This window comes from Triticum urartu, chromosome 2 (assembly GCF_003073215.2).
Source record: "Triticum urartu cultivar G1812 chromosome 2, Tu2.1, whole genome shotgun sequence".
Lineage (NCBI taxonomy): Eukaryota > Viridiplantae > Streptophyta > Magnoliopsida > Poales > Poaceae > Triticum > Triticum urartu.
This window is the reverse complement of record NC_053023.1, coordinates 220,970,938-220,993,958: the sequence shown is the minus strand read 5'-3', so window position 1 is coordinate 220,993,958 and position 23,021 is coordinate 220,970,938. Positions and strand designations below refer to the sequence as shown.

The 23,021-nt window shown below is 43.2% G+C and overlaps 1 protein-coding gene across 2 annotated transcripts; it reads right to left on the bottom strand.

The window, feature by feature from the left end:
* Positions 1 to 228: 228 nt before the first annotated feature.
* Positions 229 to 8,574, bottom strand: LOC125536860 (abnormal spindle-like microcephaly-associated protein homolog). 2 transcript variants are annotated; one of them, XM_048700138.1, is made up of 19 exons: positions 7,719 to 8,574; positions 6,731 to 7,199; positions 6,547 to 6,629; positions 6,271 to 6,384; positions 6,005 to 6,193; positions 5,447 to 5,512; positions 4,889 to 4,945; positions 4,492 to 4,605; positions 4,266 to 4,382; positions 4,090 to 4,197; positions 3,869 to 4,016; positions 3,441 to 3,620; positions 2,543 to 3,355; positions 2,238 to 2,380; positions 2,032 to 2,160; positions 1,671 to 1,860; positions 1,255 to 1,480; positions 732 to 887; positions 229 to 609 (listed from the first exon to the last, which is right to left on the bottom strand). In XM_048700138.1, the coding sequence occupies exons 1-19, from the start codon at positions 8,370 to 8,372 to the stop codon at positions 522 to 524; spliced, it is 4,044 nt and encodes a 1,347-aa protein (XP_048556095.1). In that variant the 5' UTR covers positions 8,373 to 8,574; the 3' UTR covers positions 229 to 521. The 2 variants fall into 2 exon arrangements, with proteins under 2 accessions (XP_048556095.1, XP_048556094.1); XM_048700137.1 differs by having other exon boundaries at positions 2,238 to 2,479; positions 7,719 to 8,572.
* Between the last annotated feature and the right edge of the window lie 14,447 nt (positions 8,575 to 23,021).

The window sequence follows — 23,021 nt, the reverse complement described above, 5'->3', positions numbered from 1 at the left end:
TAAAAATTATACCACTGAAAACTTCTATTCAATATAAATTCAACGGCATAATTTTTATCTCATAATTATTGAGGTGCGTGCATACACGTCTTATTCATTGGAATGAAGGGAGTAAAAGTATAATACTTATCATATTTGATTCCAAAAAAGTTTCAGATTTTTTCGACTTCTATGCAATTACTACTAAATTATTTTGCGCATATAGGGTGTGCTAGCACCCAAGAGCCATAAGATCTTGTCAAGCTTTCATGCCAGAATAGCATACATTGAAATCGCAAGTCGGTTTCTCGCTTCTGCCTCGGATCAATAGTCGTAACAGGATAAACGCAACACAACGAAGAAAATGTCAAGAAAATAGAACCATTGTCACATACATCAAGCTGATGCTCCGTTCCACAACCCCGACTGTTTACCACATACTACCACGACTGACGCGCACACTTCTGTCCACAGGATCTACCTTTGGACTACAATCACTTCCGGTTCCAGAAACCAAGGGCTACAAACCACACCGTATGCCATTATTTATTGGTGAGAAGATGGTAGAGGGCCGCCGCCTCCCCGAGCCGCCGCAAATTGTCCTCCTTACGAGCTTCAGTGTGACCATTTCTTGCAGAGACAAGACAAGCCAAGCCGTTAGTCAAGCCAGTGAATCAAAAAACAGTCTGGTCCAGTTAGCCATACTCTGTTTCACTAGTACTTTTCCAAGGATGTTACTGTTCTCTCTTTACCTCTTGTCGAGCTCCACCTTCTTCTCAAGGCCTCGCACCATACTGTCCAGCCTTCTTATGTGGTGCCCCAGGGCCCCGGCGAATCCGCGCCCTTCTTCCGACTCGCACAGCTTCTTCAGAATTTCACATGCGATGAAAAACATGTCCGTTTTGTTCCTGAGGGCAACGACAGAGAACATATCATCTCAGGAATTACAGGCTCATGAATCAGAACAAAAGGATGACTCAAGTTCAAATTTCAAAACTGTGAATTCTCAATCTCGCAGGTTGAAAGTGAACACCTGGCTTTGGGAAGACAGAGGCTGCAGTGACAAACTACTTAAACATAGGGAAATTTTATAATGGAACACTAGCTTCAGTGGAGCTTCTGTTTTGAGTATGTAAAAAATGCGCTGGGCACGGTCCTTATTGTGTAATCATGTCATGTGAGTGAGCAAGCAATTAACTACCAGAAAGAGCAAAATGATAAGTACTTAGGGGTTAAGAGTAGTCGAAAAATGAACTCAATACTGAGAGAAATTACCGCAGCAGCTCCTGGAAAATAGTGTTAACCAATTGTGGATTGTTAGCTAACACCGGTCGAACATTTGGGAATCGTGCAATGTTCCGCAGTGTATAGAGTACTTGCTTCAAGACTTCCTGGTCAGGGATCCCACGGTTAAGTTGAGGGATTTGCTTCAGAAGAATGTCTACAGCACCGGCATCAACAAGTGTCGCACAACACTTCTCAGAAAGCTCTGTAGCAATACCTGGAGGAGAAACGTTACAGATATAGTAAACCGCAGGACTTCAGAAGCAAGTGCCCAGTAAAGGATCAGAAAACAGTACAGTCCTAAGGATGTCAAGGAAGCCAATATGAAACAAAGAACACAACAACACTGACATGAAACCAGGCTAGAGAAATACTCCAAAAGGTAGTCTTAAAGAATATATATTTACTTAGTGTCGTGCAAGTTTGTCGAATGCTGCTGATGCTTCTACATCCAGTGATTTGTGACAGCGCAGCAATTAGTCTATTGATCAGGCGCATGTCATCATCAACTTGTGCAGAAGCCTTCTGAATTCTAGACCTTATGTCAACAACTTCTTGCTTTGAAGCTTTCCTCACATGGTATGCTTTGACAAATGACTGCAAGATTCAAGTGGTAGAATGTCATGTGAAAGAAAATGCACCATTGCACACTGACACAAGTTCTTGAAGAAACTGGAATATCATATGAAGAAAAAACTTGAATCGTTTTTGCAAAGAAAAGGAAGTGTACTCATGTAAGAAATCATATGGTTGGATGTTGGTCATGACCTGAATAATAGTTATAGACTTCCTTTTTCTAATAGCAAACTGTCGTGCTATCCAACCACGGACATGAGATTGAATAGTAGTCACAGCTCTTTTCCTTGATTCAAGAAACATAACATTTCTCCACCATCTCTGCAAATAGACTGATCATATATACCTTCCCTCCCATTACAATCCAACTAGAAAGTAGCAAAAAATAGCACACATACTTGAATGACATGGATGCAGCAGGTAATTCGTTTGGCTTGTTTCCGAGCCAACCAACCACGAACTGAGGATTGAATTGAGATAGCTGATAGTCTGATAGACTGGTGCAATAGGACCTTCCTCCACCATCTTTGTAGCCTTAAGGCTGAGTACAACACAATTTTGAGTTCAGTACTCTGGTGAGATCTTTTATGCTGACTTTGGTCAAGGCTAACAAGGCTAGTGTAGGTTTGCAGTGAAGAACCTGCATGAGTAATGTGGGTCAGTAGCCAACAAGAATGCACCAAAAGCAAGAATAAATACTAACCTAATAGTCGCTTTCTAGCGATACGTCCTCTGGCAATACGCTGAATGTCTAGTGCAGCATTGTGATACCGCCAAAAGGCCCAGCTGCACAAGTTGTGTCTGGCTATAGATTGGATTACAATGATAGCTTCAACTTGCTTTGTGAAACACATCCGCATGGTGAAACCACGCCAGTGGCTCTGGATTTTGGTTGCAGCAGATATTCTTGAGGATCTATTGTGTACAAATCTTCTATATGCAAACTGTATCTTTTGAACAGCCACTATGTCTTTGCGAAGTGAGAAATCGAGCTGAGCAGATACAGGCTGTCCATGCTGGAATGAAGCTCCACAGGATATATTGCTTCTACTATCCACATCATCCTCGCACCCAAGTTTAGTGGCTGATGCTATGCTGGCAGTCTCAATCTCACATGGGTGATGGCTGACGGAATTTACAGAGCCGCTCTTATTGATACTCCGATGAGGACTAGGAGAAGTTACATAGTTGCTGTTTTTGACACGACGCTGCAGAATAGTGACTGTATCTATATGGTTACTCTCATCAGGGCATTGAGGGGCAGCAGAAGCTATCGAGGTACCCAAATCCTTGCAAGGTGTTGTTTCATGCTCACCATCGCACATTTCTATGCAATCAGTTTTCGGCGAAGCTGTAGTTTCCAAGAACCCATGGCTTTCAAAAGGCTCGATGCTCTCAGATCTCTTTCTTTCCCCAATCCAAATCCTTACAGCTTGCTGAATCACAATGGCAGATCTTCTCATTCGCACAAATCTATGCCTTTCTAATATGGAAATTAACCATCTGTTGTAGCTTCCTGGAAAGAAATGGACAGCTGGATATTAACAAGTATGGTGCGATTTCAGTGCATGAATAAGGAGCAATTAGTAAGGGAAATGTACCATTTGCTTGCACGTGGGTAGAGAAGGCGGCAGTTAGACAGCTGGATTTCCTTATCATGATAACAAATGACCAAGCTCTTATAGCACCTTGCAGGATAGATATTGACTTCCTAAGCTTATGATATCTGTTCTTTGCAATTATCCGTCTGATTTGAGCTTGTATAATTGTAGCAGCCTTCTCTGGAGAAATAGTAACATGACATTCAGTCATTCACTAGTTTGCAGAGAATCTTATGTTGCCAACAAAGCTAGAAACCATCAAACTATGGAAACCTCACAGGTATTTTTTAGCAGCAGAAAATAATGGCTAATGCATATTAAAGTATTTGTGAACAGCACTAGATAGGCATCAGAGCCTTAAAAAGTGGCAGTTTTCATCTTGTTCAATGTGAAAACAGGACAACCAGATGAAGCGATAAAGGACAAACCCTGGCTAGTGCATGAATCATCTGTGTTATCTGTCTGAGGGGATTGATACTTCACATCATTCTTTCCCGGAGATTTAAGCCTAGCAGAAACTCTATTCTCCAGGCTTTGGCAGTCCAATCTCGTACTGATCAAATTCCGTAGTTGTCCCTATACAAATCAAGTAAGGTATTGTATGCATGCTGAACAGAAATGAAAGGAGAGAAATGTGAAAGAAAGATACCAATCTTTTATCATTAGTCAGATGTGAACAAAGGAATGCAATCAAAATTATTGCACCCTTTTCATCGAATAATACATCATTGGCTAAGATGCCACTAGCTGGAAAATCCTGCACATTGCAGAAAAAGCATGAGAAACATATACCTCCTAAAATCCAAATAAATAAGATACTACCACCTGAAGAAAGTCTCCAAGAACTTCTCCTAGTTTGCTTGATGGACAGCTGGTGATAGCAGTGGAAGTCTCTTGTTCATGGCAACTGAACAGTTCCTTTCGACAATCAGAAAATGTTTCCTGACAATCAACACGAAGGAAAATTAGCACGTAAGATAAAAAAATGAACAAAAAAGATGGAAGAAACTAACAATGAAGAGGAAAAACTTTGATGGAAGTTAAAGAAAACCTTTAGGGGACACCTATGAATGCTAATGTTCAGATAGTGAGTTATGAAGTATTTCAGTGCTTTCCTGTCAATCTGGGAACTTTCCACACTTAAGCCATATTTTGCACACACCACCTGTAAAAATACCAAGGAAAATATGTGTAGAAATCACACAAATAAATACCTTACAGCCAAACATGTTGTAAGGTTAAAACTTAACACCGTACAGGTTGAAGAAATAATAAGCTCAAGAGACCCATAATTTGGTGGTAATGAAAGTACAAAACTCTAAAATGAAATGTGTACAAACCATTACAAATGCCACATTCTGATCTCTATATCTCTGATCATGGTGATTTGCCAGACTTATACATTTGAACAAGTAGAAAACATAAAGAAGTGAAAAATCAACACCTACCTGAATCCAATCATAAAGCAAGCCCATGTGCGACTTGGTCACAGTGATTGGTTGTTCCTGACATGAAAGAAGTAGATCCCCTTATGAAAACAATAAACTAATAGTATCCCCTAATAAAATCACCAAAACAGAAGTAGACTTATACGGCTGCTTTATCATGGAATTCTGATCTTTTACTTGAGAAATAATACAGTTACTGCAAAGCACATATGTCTTGTCCCATATCTGCCAGCAACGCATAGTTCTGGCTGTATAGTGTTGAAACTTCAATGTGAAGTGCAGTGGAACAGAGTAAAAAATAATTTTGTTACTGCAGGCAGTAGTTTAGTGAGACAGAGACCTTTTTTTAGAACGATTACACAAGTAGCCATATGATTCAGTGGTAGTTTAATGGAAGCAAGAGCCAGAATAAAACACTGTCCAGTAATGATAAATTTACTTCAGGAATGCACCTTGCAATCTTGTGTAACAGGGTGCTACTTAATACTTATGTCTAAGTGGAGTACAAAAGATTAGGGGGGATAGCTAAATTTGATCTTCTGAGTACAAGAAACTTACCACCGCCGATGCATTTAACCTGGATAGTTCACGAGCTAGTGAAGTTTTATTTACTAGCAAGGGTAACTGCACAAGAGCACAAGGTTATATATTTGAAGAACGACATGCTAGAGATAATTTATGCACTATTTGCAACATAACTATTTCTTACGAGTTATATTGTGCAACAAGTTAGTCTACACAGTGCAGGACATCATATGGAAAAAATAATACCCTGTTTGTGCCATAATTTATTAACTTGGACAAGAATTGATAGTAAGACAGAAGGACCAAAAACCTAAAGAATACAGTTTCTCACTAAGTAGAAATTCCCTGCTGCAACCCTTCTGACTTAGGCAAGTAGAGTAACAGTCATCAGATACTATTTAGACTGGGGGAAGAATTTAGTGCTGAGAAGTACAGCATATCCTCACTGTAAGCCAGCCTATGAAGTGAGTGAGAAAACAAAACTGAACATTGAATAATCCATTATCTTTATTCTTTAATACAAATGAAAGGTGTGTTATAACATTATAAAACTTTGACTGGGGTAACGTGATACTGAATATTTAGATTAACCTGCATATGAATGAACATATTCCATAGCAACGAAAGAATTAGTTCCTTGTCGCCATTAGCAATATCTTCTGCTGAAATTGTGACTCCATCTGCATCAGATATTGGAACCCCAGCTTGCTTGATATACTGGATAGCCGTGGTGCAATTGTGCAATTTCTTTTTATGTGTATCTGATGGAGCAATCACTTTCTGAAATAAAACATGATGTCTCTGTAAATCCAATGACAATAATCATCCGACTAGTGTGGGGCAAGTAAAGTACATACCAAAATAATCGATGCATCAGAAAGCAGGAGCTGAACAACTCTACAAAGAATTATGCCATCATGGAGATCTTCAAATAAGTATCCTATAGTGAAATCATACTCCGACAGCGCAGGCTGGTAAGGAAACATAATTAGAGAAATTCACCAAATATTCAAAGGAAACTTATAGCCAAAATATAAAATGTCAAAATACAGCAATATGTTGCATGGTTATTGTTCTTTTGCGATCAGTTATTGCATAATTTTAGAGCACGGTCGTGCTAGCTATCACCATACCTGTTGATAATTCAGTCTGTAGCCCATGGTTGACAGATGCATCAGGAGATCACCTTCTCCATGCATGGCCTCAGCCAAAGACTCTACAATTCAGGAACAAGTAAAAGAAGACACAGTCCATTGAATAAAATACATGCAAGTTCACAAATAAAATAAACCAGAATTAGATGGATTTGCTACTTACGATGAATAATTTGCTGGCTAGATTTTATGTTGGCTCGGTGACAAAACAATGGAGGGGATCCACCGTCAAGGCTATCTATTCCAAATTTGAGAGGTAGGGCTCTTTCCATTTTCGCCCTATCTAGAGCAGCGACGAGCAGAAACATTCTTTTCAGTATAATGTCGCCCAATGCTTCAGTATAATCTGTTCTGTGGAGCCCTTCTACAACCTTATTGTGAGCAAAAGTTGTTGGAGCCACGTTTTGACCAAACAACTGCTTCTCCAGAAGAAGTTTCAGAAAGGAAACCTCCTTTTCCCGTTTCCACGATCCACTCTGTAGCAAGCAATCACCCCCAAGGACCATATGCAAGCCTATCCTGAGCCACTCTGGATTGTAACACAAGAAAACTCTAGTCGCGTTCTCTTTCAGCCTAAGATCGGTAACAATTGGGCAATTGGCTCTCATCTTCAGCCTTCTCTCATCAATGTTCTGCAAAAGAAGAAACATTACTGCTTAGAGTATCTTATTAATGGTGCTGCCGACTGAAGTCGGCTGAAAAATTCTCTGTTTAAGATATTCTAGCTGTAGTAAATTTTAGAGATACAAAATCACAGTGTCAGATTACCAACAATAAAGAGATGTGCAACATCCCAAGTCCCAACATACAGCATGATATATCCAACCCACCCGAATATTTTTCTGTTACCCGTATGTTGTTTTGAAAGAGGATTCCACAGTGTCCACTATCACCTATGTGCTGCAAATGACAACTCTTACCATGCCACTAAATTAAGATCAACCCCAACAGGCCAACTGTACAGCCTAACTGTGAATGAACTGGGGGTGAGGGGCACGCCAGGTAATTCAACTAACTTTATTTGCCTAGCAATACGCCTGAAACGCCGATGGTTGAACGAATGTTGAAATTGGGGTGGAAGGAGCATTTAGTCTAAAAAATCCAATCCCTTAGCTCGTACAGTAGAATAAAAGCCGTAGAAAAATCCTCACCTTACAAATTTGGCACATCATGAGGAGCACCTCCTCGCACGCCTCCGTGCTCATGTACTTGCCCATCCTCTGCTTCACATCCTCCAAGCTGCACACCTCCCTAAGGGACTCCCTTAACACGGCTACCATGGCAGGTGTCATCGCCTTCCTCTTCTCCCCGTAGCGGTCCCTGCCGCGGTGCCGCTTCGGGCTGCTGCCCCGCGCGCGCTCGCCATCGAGCGTGTCGCGCTTGCCGGCAGCAGAGACGTGTGTGGCCGTGGCGGCTGCAGCGGGGGAGCAGCCGCAGGCGGAGGGGTCGCGGAGTAGGAGGGAGAGCCATGATGAGGCGGAGGCGGCGAAGGCGCGGAGGGCGCGCTCGCGGCCGGACTCGGCGCGGCGGGCGGAGCGCGACTGGTCGAGTTCGAGGGCGCGGAGGCGGCGGGCGAGGGGCGTCGGGGTCGCCGCGCCGGCGAGGGCCTTCCTGCGGCCGATGGGCGTCGGGGTCGCAGCGCCGGCGAGGGGCCTCCTGCGGGCCAGCGGTGTCGGGGTGGGGGCACGGAGTGGTGTTTTGGAGGCGGTGAAGAAGAGCGGGGAGGGAGAGTTGGGGTTAGGTTTTGGGGTGCCGAGGTTGGAGACGTCGCGGAAGGGGGGTTCGGTGAGCTCGCAGCGGTTCATGGCGACGGAGGAAGGAAGACGTTCTAGAAGATTCTGGAGCGGGCGGGCAGGGCTTCCATGGGATCTGGGGGGAGCGGGGATTGTGGTAGGAGTTGGGGTATTTGGGGTTTTTGAGCGGGAAGTTTTATTGGTGGACGAGGAACGGTCGCATTTCGAAATGAACGCTCGTCTGCTCAATCTGTACGGAGACCCGGCCTGGAGCCCTGGATGTTACAACAACTCTAGCGCTTTGTTTGGATGCCCGTGCTACTAGAGTTTAGTATAGTACTATCCCCACGCCTCAAGGGGAGTATGGAATTGGTCTGGGGTTCCAATCCAATGAGAAAACTGAAAACGGCACAAATACGAGTTTGTCGCCTTGGTTGTTCACTAAATTGACCCTTGAAATATTTTTGAGGTTTCAATGCCAAATTTTGTTTGGATGACATACTTTGGAATTGCATAGCTACATTACAAAGAAGATTATACCTTGTTCTACATGACTCAAAAATGAAATCGGCTCACATGTTACTATAAAATGGAGTGGATATATAGTAGTAAAAAGAATAAATATTCTAGAAATGAATCACAACAACACGAATGGGCGTGGACGAGACTTGCCTGCTCCACCCCCTTAAAATCGGAGGGGGAGATTAGATTAGAAAGGAAAAAGAAAAAAAAGGCAACCGTAGAATGAAGTGGGAGCACGGATGGAAGCATTGGAAGGAAGCAGGCAAGCCGGATTCGAATGGTCACACAACAACAATATTCTCTTATAATAACATTAACACAAATTCTAAACAATAACAAAGAATACATACACTCAAATATGATACTAGTTCCAAACTGTGCACACCACTAGTCTTGAATCTCGGGAAGCGCGGGCGCACTATATTATGGAATTGAGGGAGTAGTTCCAAACAATATGTCAGCATCAAATATTCATCGATACAACAAATATGATAGACTCGACACATGCACTTACGATAGTTCATAGATATTCCAAACAATACGACAAATCCAAACAGTGCATAGACTCAAATATGGTAGTTTCAAACAGTACATACACATAAATATGATACGTCCAAACAATATGATAGTTCCAAACACTAGCTCATACATAGTTCCAGGTTTAACAAGACATACAAGAACACACACATATCGCAAAGTTTCATTCTTCAAGGCAACATTAGCAACCATGTCTTCCTCATGGTGATGGGCAACTCCATCGAAGCTTGAAACAGGCGATCATTAAGTACCAACTTCCCATAACATCGCATCATATCTTGCTCGGCTAAATAAGGTATCAACTTAAGTGCATCAAGTATTTCATCTAGAGTGGTAACCTTTGGTAGTGGAATGGGCTTAGTTGACTTGAAAGCATCAACTAAATCCTTTCTTCATATCTCCAAGCTCTAATGGAGCTGCCCATAGTGGACCTAAACGGAGCTAGAAATCCTTCTCCATTGATTTATCCAACATCAACTATATAGTATTCCCCATATCAATAAGTTACTTAGCTAATAATCAAGTTAAATAAACTACATGCCAAGAGTAAGATGCGACCTTTATGTACAACAAACACATCTTGGTAGTTTGTCCTCATTGCATCACAGAAAACTCAAGAATTGTTATCTTATCCCCACGCCTCAAGGGGATGGGTCATAGTGGGTGGACTCCCTATGTTCTCACATCGCCATGCCTTGGGAAGTCCGGACCGCCATCGTCAGCTATTATCATAAGGCCTCATCATCCTTGTCGACGTTGCCACCCCATTGGGGCTCACCACGGTCGTCATCTTTTTTCATCCCATCGGGCTCACGGTAGGCCCGATTGGGCAGGGACGGGCTGATCAATTTGATCCCCTCTGTCCCCACGATGTCCCTCCATGGCGGTGGTTGCGGTCGTACTCATTGTGAGAGGTTGCCTGGCTGCCCGAAGACTCATTGGAGGGGGATGTCCTTGAAGCAAGCATGTTGGCACCATGGTTGTTTGGACCCGTTGATGAGTGTTATTTTTACTGTTGGAAATATGCCCTAGAGGCAATAATAAAGATGTTGTTATCATATTTACCATTCATGATAAATGTTTATTATCCATGCTATAATTGTATTGACCGGAAACTTAAATACATGTGTGGATACATAAACAACCCCGTGTCCCTAGTGACTCTACTAGACTAGCTCGGTGATCAACGTTGGTTAATGTTTCGTAACCATAGACATGAGTTGTCACTTGATAACAGGAGCACATCATTAGGAGAATGATGTGATGGACAAGACCCAACCGTAAGCTTAGCATCTGATCATGTCGCCAAGTTCAATTTTTCATAGCTTTCCTAATGTCAAGTATCTGTTCCTTAGACCATGAGATCATGCCACTCCCGAATACCAGAAGAATACTTTGTGGGTTATCAAACATCACTTCGTAACTGGGTGATCATAAAGGTTCTCTACAGATATTTCGGAAAGTGTTTGTTGGGTTGCATGGATCGAGATTGGGATTTGTTGCTCCATGTGACAAAGAGATATCTCTGGGCCCTCTCGGTAATACAACATCATAAATAGCTTGCAAGCATGCGACTAATGAGTTTAGTCATGAGATCTTGTATTACAGAACGAGTAAAAAGACTTGTCGGTAACGAGATTGAACTAGGCATGGAGATATCGACGGTCGAATCTCGGGCAAGTAACGTATCTCTGGACAAAGGGAATTGTATACAGGATTAACTGAATCCTCTACATCATGGTTTGAACTGATAAAGATCTTCGTTCAATGTGTGGGAGCCAATATGGGAATCCAGGTCCTGCTATTGATCATTGACCGAAGAGGTGTCTCGGTCACGTCTGCATGTTCTTGAACCCGTAGGGTCACACACTTAACGTTCGGTTGCGCTAGGGTCGTATTGAGATATTCATATGGTGTAACGCCCCGAGACCGATGTGCCAGGTGTCCTCCAGTTATTCGCTGTTGTTGCCTTGTCATTGCTTGCGTGTCATGCATTCCATATCATGTCATCATGTGCATTTCATTTGCATACATGTTCTTCTCATGCATCCGAGCATTTTCCCCGTTGTCCGTTTTGCAATTCGGCGCTCCTATGTCACCCGGTTTCCCTTTCTACCTCTTTTCATGTGCGGGTGTTAAACATTTTTGGATTGGACTGAGACTTGCCATGCGGCCTTGGTTTACTACTGGTAGACCGCCTGTCAAGTTTCGTGCCATTTGGACTTCGTTTGATACTCCAACGGTTAACCGAGGGACCGAAAAGGCCTCGTGTGTGTTGCAGCCCAACACCCTTCCAAAGTGGTCCAAAACCCACCAAAACCTCTCCCATCATCTAGAGCGTTCGATCACGATCGCGTGGCCAAAAACCGCACCTCATTTGGACTCTCCTAGCTCCCTCTACCTATAAATATGTGGCCTCCCTCGAAATTTTTGCGGATGAAACCCTAACCTTCTTCTCCATCGCGCTGCCGGACATGTCCATCTCGCCGGCGGACGCGTCCATCCCGCCGCCACCTCACTCCGGTGAATGAGGCGTCGCCATGTCACCCTGCCGCCGCCGCGAGCCAATCAGATCGTGCCACCTCACCCGCGCCACGCCCTCTCTCTCCGCAGCACGCCGCTGCGGCCCGCGGGGCCCGAGGCCGGCCCGCGCGGGCCCATCTCTCTGCACCGCCGCTCGAGCCGCCTGAGGGCGCGCGCCCGCGGCCGCCGCCAGGCAACGTCGCCGCGCCGCCCCGTATCCTCCCCGCGCTGGTGAGCCACCGCGGCGAGCACGTCGTCGCCGAGCCCCGAGCTCTCTCATGTATGTTCGTTCATTTGCTAATCCTTATCGGTGTTTCAGCCTTTTAATTCATTCATTGTTTCAATCCTACTGGTGGTCCATTAAGTTTGTGCTATATCTACCTAAATCCTTTCTACGAGAATAAGTAATATGTCAAATCCGTTGCTTGTCATCAATTTGAATTGGTGAAGGATAAGCATAATGTAATTCTTATTCTTGTTTTCATCCAAGTGATTAATTCCTTATTCCGGAGGTTCATCAAAATTCTTGTTTTCAGTTGTACATCTTTCTTTCCAGAGTTCCAAGTTTCCACTTTATCTCGTCGCAAAGCTTCATCTAATCATTGCAAGGCTTCAACCTTACTCTTTTCATCTTTCTTTTCGTTTGAACATCCCTTTGTTTACCAGAGTTCTTCATGAAGGTTCTACATGGTGGTTCATCAAGGATTTAATTCCTTCTCGAAGTGTTCATCAAGATTCTTTTCAGAGGAGCTCAAGTATTCTTTATCTTGCATTTCAAAGTGCAATTCTTTCAACCGTATCATTCGAGGTGGTATTATGTCATTCTTGATAATTTGAGTTCATGTTTCATGATTCACATGTTGTTAAGAATGAGATATATGGATTCAACCTCTTCGTTGGAGTTACCTTGGGTTATATTTCACCTAAAGCTTTCCCTAAGGATTGTTGCTATTTATGGTGCTTATAAATGATCCAAGTTCTTCATTTATCCTCCCGGTGAAATAAGTTTCTCGTCCCCTTGTTCTTATCAATCCAATTCTTTTTCCCGTGAGTGGCAAGTTGTCACCTCATAATTTTTGAGATGGCTTCTATAAGTCCATATCAAGCTTATCCTTTTCGTTGTTGTTTTTCCAACAACTCCGTTCGACCCTTCTCCTAAAGATGTTTTTTTGCAAGCTCATTTGAGGTAGAAGATGTTGTTTTCTCCTCCGTTCTTTTGTTCCGACGATCCAACTTCTATTCTTTCTCCCGGAGGTCTAGCGATGTTGCTATTTTCACCCCTCATCTCGGTTTGTCAAGACCATATTCTTTCCTTTGATAATTTTTTTCCAACCGGAGTGTCGTGTTTTCATTCAAGTATCTTCTCATCTTATCAAGTTCTTATCCATTTCCTTTTCTTTTCAATCGGAGTGCTACCCGAAGTTGTTCTTCCTTGTTCCTCTTTTCTAACGGAGTGTTTTCAACCTCGTTCATCTCCGTGGTATTCTTTTCTCGAAATGGCTTAACCTTTTCAAGGTTCTTTGGTTTCACTCGTTTGTCAAAGGAGCAACTTAGTTTTACCTCTTCACTTTCTCTTCCGTTTTCCCTCCGGTGCCATTCTAGATCTCGGGACGAGATCCTCTCGTAGTGGTGGAGTGTTGTAATGCCCCGAGACCGATGTGCCAGGTGTCCTCCAGTTATTCGCTGTTGTTGCCTTGTCATTGCTTGCGTGTCATGCATTCCATATCATGTCATCATGTGCATTTCATTTGCATACATGTTCGTCTCATGCATCCGAGCATTTTCCCCGTTGTCCGTTTTGCAATCCGGCGCTCCTATGTCACCCGGTTTCCCTTTCTACCTCTTTTTGTGTGCGGGTGTTAAACATTTTCGGATTGGACCGAGACTTGCCATGCGGCCTTGGTTTACTACCGGTAGACCGCCTGTCAAGTTTCGTGCCATTTGGACTTCGTTTGATACTCCAACGGTTAACCGAGGGACCGAAAAGGCCTCGTGTGTGTTGCAGCCCAACACCCTTCCAAAGTGGACCAAAACCTCTCCCATCGTCTAGAGCGTTCACGATCGTGTGGCCGAAAACCGCATCTCATTTGGACTCTCCTAGCTCCCTCTACCTATAAATATGTTGCCTCCCCTGAAATTTTCGCGGATGAAACCCTAACCTTCTTCTCCATCGCGCCGCCAGACATGTCCATCTCGCCGGCGGACGCGTCCATCCCGCCGCCACCTCACTCCGGCGAATGAGGCGTCGCCACGTCACCCCCCCCGCCGCGAGCCAATCAGATCACGCCACCTCACCTGCGCCACGCCCTCTCTATTCGCAGCGCGCCGCCGCGGCCCGCGGGGCCCGAGGCCGGCCCGCGCGGGCCCATCTCTCTGCATCGCGGCTCGAGCCGCCTAAGGGCACGCGCCCGCGGCCGCCCGCCTCCGCTGCCGCCAGGCAACGTCGCCGCGCCGCCCCGTATCCTCCCTGCGCCGGTGAGCCACCGCGGCGAGCACGTTGTCGCCGGGCCCCGAGCTCCCTATACCCCGCCGCCAAGACCTCCCGCCGGCGAGGTTCGCCGCCGGATCTTGCTTCCGCCGCCGCGCCGCGGACCTCCTCCTCCGTGCCTCGGCGACCGAGCCTCCCTGCCGCCTTTTCTCGCCACTGCAAGCTTCGGCAGCCGCGCCGGCGTGCGCCGCCCCGTGTTCGACCTCGCTGGAGTTCGTCCCTCGCCGGCCGGATCCAGAGAAGAAGGTGGACGAGATCCACCACTCCCCCGATCCAAACGCCTCCGTCCAGATCCGGATCCTCTCATCCCGCACCACCTCGTCCGCCCGTTGACTTTCCCGCGGGGTAATATTTCCACTAAGTCCCCAGATCTCAGTACTTTTATGCACTTTTCATCGCATCATAACTCTGCATCCGTAGCTCCGATTCGTGCGTGTAGCATATCAAAATGTTCGTCTCGATGAGTACATCATTTCATCTCATTGCATCATTTTCATTTGAGCTCATCTTGATGCCTGAAATGCTGTTGGAAGAGGGCTATGTGATGACTATGTCAGATCTGTTTCAGCAAATGACATTTTGTCATTTTTGCCATGATTAATGTGTGCATGCTATGATCCTGAGCTCTACATGTGTTTTGTTATATGCTATGCCATCTTTACAGGGGTGTATGCCATGTATTTTTGTGATATTTGTGGTGACTAGCACAAGCATGCAAAGTAGCGTAATCGTTGATGCTGATTTCAGAGACTTAGAATTTCACTAAGTCCTTGTCCTGATTTTGTTGTTATTCCATATGTTCTTGTTGTTTCCTAGTGATCCGTGCCTCTTTTGAGGATGATAAGTAAGGATGTTTTGTTAATATTGTTGTGCTCTATCCATCCATGTCTTTGTTTGCAATTATTGAGCATCCTAGCTTGAGTCAATCGAGCTCTACTTTTGCTATAAAATGTTCCTGGCAGATTGTTAACATGTTTAGCGATTTTGCCGAGCTTGTTGTTGTTGATCCGTGGATGCTATGTTGTTGTTCTTGCCATGTCTAGCTTCTATGACATGTCTTCTTGATGGGTGTATGCTTAGTTTGTCATTCCATGCTCTGTAGTGAGTGCATCGAGCTCGTAAACATGCCTACTCGTTAATCTGTTTTGCATGCTCCAGTTTTTCACCAAGTCTGAATCTGTTTAAGTTTTTGCTATGTTCACATGCTTGCAATTGTATTTTCTGATCCCTTTTGGCTCATGGTCACTAAGGGACTTTTGTTACATGCTTTGAGTAGCTTCATTCCATGCCTTGCTTTGCCATGATATGTTCCTGTAGCATGTAGTTTTCATGCTCTAAAGATTGCTTCCTGATGATAAATTCCTGACATGCTGTTAATTTCACTAAGTCTGAAACCTGTTATCATTTGCTCTTTTGCCATGCTTGTTTGAACCTGTTAATTAGTGAATTAGCCGTAGCTCAGTGTTCATCTTTTGTCAAGCATCATGAGTGGATCGCTGCAATGTATTCTGTTGCCATGTTTGAGTGATGTAGCATATTTATCTTGATGCATTTAGATGGTCACTTGCTGTTAATCGCAGACCGGTGCCATATTTGTTTTGCTTGCCATTTCCAAACCGTGCATCCGATTCCGGCGATCTTTATATCGATTTCAACCGAAATCACCTCACCTTTTCAGTGGCACCCTTGGTTTTCGAAGTTGAGGCCAGTTTCAATCATTCCTTTCCAAATCATGCATATGCATCACATACCGCATCCCGCATATCATACCATGTTCGTGTGTTGGTTGTTTACTATGTTGTGTGCTTCTTTCTGGTGTTGCTTCTTCGGGTTGGTTCTGAAAACGTCGCGTTTATGAGGACCCGTTCGACTACGTCCGTTTGTCTTCTTCATGGACTCGTTCTTCTTCCTTGCGGGATTTCAGGCAAGATGACCATACCCTCGAAATCACTTCTATCTTTGCTTGCTAGATGCTCGCTCTTTTGCTATGCCTATGCTGCGATACCTACCACTTGCTTATCATGCCTCCCATATTGTTAAGCCAAGCCTCTAACCCACCTTATCCTAGCAAACCGTTGTTTGGCTATGTTACCGCTTTGCTCAGCCCCTCTTATAGCGTTGTTAGTTGCAGGTGAAGATTGAAGTTTGTTCCTTGTTGGAACATGGAGATGTTGTTCCTTGTTGGAACATGTTTACTTGTTGGGATATCACAATATCTCTTATCTAATTAATGCATCTATATACTTGGTAAAGGGTGGAAGGCTCGGCCTTATTCCTGGTGTTTTGTTCCACTCTTGCCGCCCTAGTTTCCGTCATATCGGTGTTATGTTCCCGGATTTTGCATTCCTTACGTCGTTGGGTTATAATGGGAACCCCTTGACAGTTCGCCTTGAATAAAACTCCTCTAGCAAGGCCCAACATTGGTTTTACCATTTGCCACCTAGCCTTTTCTTTCCCTTGGGTCGGCCGGCTCAAGGGTCATCTTTATTTAACCCCCCCGGGCTAGTGCTCCTCTGAGTGTTGGTACAACCTGTCAGCTGCCGGTGGCCACCAGGGGCAACTCTGGGCTGGCCTACCGGAACCTTGGACAATCCGGTGTGCCCTGAGAAATAGATATGTGCAGCTCCTATCAGGATTTGTCGGCACATTCGGGTGGCTTTGCTGGTCTTGTTTTACCATTGTCGAAATGTCTTGTAACCGGGATTCCGAGTCTGATCGGGTATTCCCGCTAGAAGGAATATCCTTCGTTGACCGTGAGAGCTTATGATGGGCTAAGTTGTGACTCCCCTGCAGGGATTTGAACTTTCAAAAGCCGTGCCCGCGGTTATGGGCAGATGGGAATTTGTTAATGTCCAGTTGTAGAAAACCTGAAGTTGACCTTAATTAAAATACATCAACCGCGTGTGTTACCGTGATGGTCTCTTCTCGGCGGGGTCCGGGAAGTGAACACGGTGTTGGAGTAATGCTTGACGTAGGTTGTTCTAGGATCACTTCTTGATCATAGTTGTTCGACCGTGCTTTTGCCTTCTCTTCTCGCTCTCATTTGCGTATGTTAGCCACCATATATGCTAGTCGCTTGCTGCAGCTCCACCTCATACCTTTTACCTTACCTATAAGCTTAAATAGTCTTGATCGCGAGAGTGTGAGATTGCTGAGTCCCCGTGACTCACAGATACTTCCAAAACTAGTTTGCAGGTGCCAATGTTATCGAGCAGGTGACGCAACCAAGCTCAAGGAGGAGCTCGTTGAAGATCTTATCCTTTATGTCGTTTCGTTCTAGTTGATCAGTAGTGGAGCCCAGTTGGGGTCGATCGGGGATCTGTGTAGCATTTGCGGTAGTCTTCCTATTTTAGGTTCCGTAGTCGGACCTTGAGTGTATCTGGATGATGTAATGCTTTATTCATGTAATTATGTGAAGTGGCGATTGTAAGCCATCTATGTATCTCTTTCCCTTATGCATTACATGGGTTGTGTGAAGATTACCTCACTTGCGACATTGCTTTCAATGCAGTTATGCCTCTAAGTCGTGCTTCGACACGTGGGAGATATAGCCGCATCGAGGGCGTTACATATGGTGAAGTCCGAAAGTAGTTCGGAGTCCCGGATGGGATCCAAGACATCACGAGGAGCTCCAGAATGGTCCAAAGGTATCATATTCAGGGTTCCGAAATATGTTTGGGTTTTTCCGGTATTGTATCGGGAAGGTTCTAGAAGGTTCTGGAGTGGGGCCCACCTGCATGGGGACCCACATGGACATGGGTAGTGGGGAAAGGCCCCACACCCCTGGTCTAGGCGCACCAAGATCCTCCCTAAAAGGAATATGATCATATCCCGAAGGGATAAGACCAAGAACCCTAAAAAGCGAGATAGCGATCGGTGGGAAGGGAATGAGGGATTTTGATGTAGCATGAAACCCTAATGGCCGGTCTTTCACGAATTTGAGGGGATCCCACGAAGAACACGAGAGGGGAACACTCAATCAACAAGATCCAAATCACACATATACTAAATCCACATACACAAAAAGGAGATACAAGGATTCAAATCCAACATAAGAGGGTACAAAGGGTAGCTAGTTCATCCCAATCCTTGAAGGAGAGAGGTCTTGAATCCTAGGAGGATCTTCCCATGAAGGGGTCTTGAATCCACTTGGGGGATATTCTCACATGGAGGTCTTGATCTCCATGGGAGATGTAAGTGGATGAGCAAAGCTCTATCTCTATCTTGAGCTAATCCTTTGCTAACCCTAAAATGTAGGTGGAGGAGGAGTATATATCGTCTAGGAGTAGATAGAGGTACGTGCGCCTCGGCCCAAGTCATGCACACATGCATGGTCTAGACGATCCGGGAGGTGGTCTAGATGATCAGGGCTCCGGAGGTCCGAATGATCCGGGTGGTCGTCCGGATCGTCCAGCTGTGTCATGATACATCTCCAACGTATCTATATTTTATGATTGTTCCATGCTATTATAGTATCAACCTTGGATGTTTTATATGCAATTATACATCATTTTCTAGGACTAACCTATTAACTTGGTGCCAAGTGCCAGTTGCTGTTTTTTTGTCTGTTTTTGGTTTTCCAGACCAAACGAAGTCCAAAGCCACGAAGCATTTTGACGATTTTTTTCTGGACATAAGAGACACTAGAAGCTTCAGGAGGAAGTTAGAAGATAGAGGGGGTGGCCACGAGCCACTAGGGCGCGCCCTGGTGTCGTGGGCCCCTCGCCGCTCCGTTTTACCTAATCCCGACTCTATGAATTCTCAAAAATTAGGAAACCAACGAAGAGCCACCCAACACACATTTTCCGCCGCCTCAAGCTTCTATTCTCACGAGATCCCATCTGGAGGCCTTTTCCCGTACTCCGCCTGTCGGGGATATATCCTGCGGTATAACCCGACATGAAGTATGACCCGACTGGAACTTGGCGACTCACTGGTGACCTGACCGAGCTTGGCGACTCACTAGTGACCCAGTAGGCGGGTGATACATCTCCAACATATCTCTAATTTTTAATTGTTCCATGCTATTATATTATCTATTTTGGATGTTTTATATGCATTAATATGCTATTTTATATTATTTGTGGGCCCCTCGAGAGTCCCCTAACCCTAGTTCCACTTCTACATATTCTAAAATATTCATCAGAAGCGTCCCCAAAAATACTTTTCCATTGCCGCAAGCCTCTGTTCCTGTGATATCCCATCTTGGGGCCTTTTTCGGCACTCTGTCGGAGGGCGATTCGATCATGGAGGGCCTCTACATCAACCTTGCCGCCCTTCCTATGAAGCGCGAGTAGTTTATCACAGAACTAAGGGTCCATAGCTAGTAGCTAGATGGCTTCTTCTCTCTCTTTGATCTTCAATACAATGTTCTCCTCGATGTTGTTGGAGTTCTATCTGATGTAATGTTCTTTTGCGGTGCGTTTGTTGAGATCCGATGAGTTGTGGATTTATGATCAGATTATCTATGAATGTTATTTGAGTCTTCTCTGAACTCTTTTATGCATGATTAAGATATCTTTATATTTCTCTTCGAACCATCGGTTTGGTTTGGCCAACTAAATTGTTTTTTCTGCAATGGGAGAGGTGCTTAGTTTTGGGTTCAATCTTGTGGTGTCCTCACACAGTGACAAAAGGGGTAGTGAGGCACGTATTGAATTGTTGCCATCAAGGGTAAAAAGATGGGGTTTATATCATACTGCTTGAGTTTATCCCTCTACATCATGTCATCTTACTTAAAGCGTTGCTCTGTTCTTATGAACTTAATACTCTAGATGCAGGCAGGAGTCGGTCGATGTGTGGAGTAATAGTAGTAGATGCAGAATCGTTTCGATCTACTTGTCACAGACATGATGCCTATATTCATGATCATTGCCTTAGATATCATCATAACTATGCGCTTTTCTATCAATTGCTCAACAGTAATTTGTTTACCCACCGTATATTTTCTTTCAAGAGAAGCCTCTAGTGAAACCTATGGCCCCCGGGTTTATTTTCCATCATATATTTTTTAGATATATAAACCAACAAACCCAAAAATACCTTGCTGCAATTTATTTATATTTACTTTAGTTTGCTCTTTTATTTATCTTTTATACCTATCTCTTAGATCTCACTCTTGTTCGTGATCGTGAAGGGATTGACAACCCCTTTTTCGCATTGTGTGCAAGTGTTTGTTAGTTCGTGCAGGTGCATATATTGGAGACTTGCTTGTGCCTCCTACTGTATTGATACCTTGGTTCTTAACTAAGGGAAATACTTATCTCTACTTTGCTGCATCACCCTTTCCTCTTCAAGGGAAAAATCATCGCAAGCTCAAGAAGTAGCAGGAAGAATTTCTGGCGCTGTTGCCGACGAGGTTCTATATCAAGCCTACCAAGTACCCATCATAAAATCTCATCTCTTGCACTTACATTATTTGCCATTTGCCTCTCGTTTTCCTCTCCCCACTTCTAAAACATTTTCAGAAAATCACAAAAATATTTGCCTTCTTTTCATTTGCCTTTATGTCTTACTTGGTCTGTTTGCTTGTTTTCTTGGTATAATTGTGTGTTTATTGAAAATTAGAAAGCAAAAGGTTTATAGATCCACTTAAAGTTTTCTACTTGGATCATCTTCGATCCATATGTGCTCGTGCCGAAACCCCAACTAGTTTAGTTGAGGGAAAATCATTAGATGGGCATGCTCATTTTGTGCGTCACCGTTTGTCTCAAAAGGGGGACTCTTATGGAATCAAATAAACTGTTTGCTATGCTATGCTTGGAATGTATGTGAAATTTATGATTTTAATTGTTGCTCGGAGAACCCTAAAAACACCTTCCCTACCTATGTGAGTTTAATGATAATGAATCCTATCTTCTTATGCCAAGGGTATTTATAGTTACTATGATATCGAACAAATTAAAGAATTTGTTGCTTTTAAGGGTGCTTATGAAGTTGCTTATTTGATTGAAAATTATGATATTACTCTCTAGAAATCTGAAAATTTTGACATACTTAAATATTCCTATGAAAACTATGCTTCTAATGCCTATGTTAAATAATTTATTGAGAGAATGTCTGCTACTTTGGGATAAAATAATGATATGCATGGATCTATAGATGATTTCGTTGATTTTATTTAAATACCCCCCCCCCCTTGACGAATATGATGTTTGCTATTCTTATGGCCATGATGCCAATATTAATTATACTTTTGGAGATGAACTTGCTATAGTTCCTTATGTTAAACATGAAATTATTGCTATTGCACCCATACTTGATAGTTCCTTGAATTAAAAGCATGATTAGAATGATGTTGTTATAGATGATATGAATGTCTACTCATATGCAAAACCCTAAGCTTGGGGATGCTAATTTTTCTATGTCCACTACTTATTGCAATGATCATGATTGGGGTGATTCTTCTTATGATATTGAAAATTATTTAAGCCTCATGATGAATATGAAATTGATAATAATGTTTGAAATATTATCAAAAGTGGGTTTGTAAGAGCATCAAATTTAGGAAATAATGATCCCATTACTTTGGAGATTGATAAATCTTATGAAATGTTTGATAAAATTGGGTTTGGAGAGGTCATGACTTTATTTGATGATAATCCCACTATTTTGGAAGAGTTTCAACTTTGCATGCATGTGGATCTTGTTGAGAACACTTTATGGGATAGCTATATTGTTGAATTTGATTATGATCCTACATGTAATTATTATGAGAGAGGAAAATATGGTTGTAGAAATTTCCGTGTTACTAAATTACCTCTTGTTATGTTGAGATTGTTGTTGTTTCTTTTGTCTTCCTTGCACATGCTAGTTTTTGCTTGTTTTGATAATTTGTTTGCTTATAAAATGCCCATGCACAGGAAGTATGTTAGACTTAAACTTCTTTTTCACATGCTACATGATGCTCTCTTCGTATTTCAATTGCTATATTTCATGTGAGCATCATCAAAATTATCAATGCCTAGCTAAAAGGCTTTAAAGAAAAAGCGCTTGTTGGGAGACAACCCGATGTTTTTATTTTATATTTTTATGAAAATACACATTATTAATTTTGTAGTAGTTTTGTTTTGGTGTTTTAATTAGTGTTTGAGCTAAGTAAGACCTTTGGGATGGTCTATGGTGATAGTTGATTTGATCTTGCTGAAAAACAGAAACTTTTGCACTCATTACCAGAATTTTAAAAAATCACAGAAACATGCTTTTGATCTGAATTTTTACACAAGATTGATATAAAAATTGCCTATATTTTTCTAATTTGTCAGAATTTTTTGAGTTACAGAAGTATACGGAATTTCCATATTACTACAGACTGTTCTGTTTTTGACATATTCTGTTTTCTATGTGTTGTTTGCTTATTTTGATGAATCTATGGGTAGTATCAAGGGGTATGAACCATGGAGAAGTTGGAATACAGTAGATATTACACCAATATAAATTTAGAATGAGTTCACAACAGTACCTAAAGTGGTGATTTATTTTATTATACTAACAGCTCTTATGAGTTTTTTGTTGAGTTTTGTGTTGTGAAGTTTTCAAGTTTCGGGTAAAGATTTGATGGACTATGGAATAAGGAGTGGAAAGAGCCTAAGCTTGGGGATGCCCAAGGCGCCCTAAGGTAATACTCAAGGACAACCAAGCATCTAAGCTTG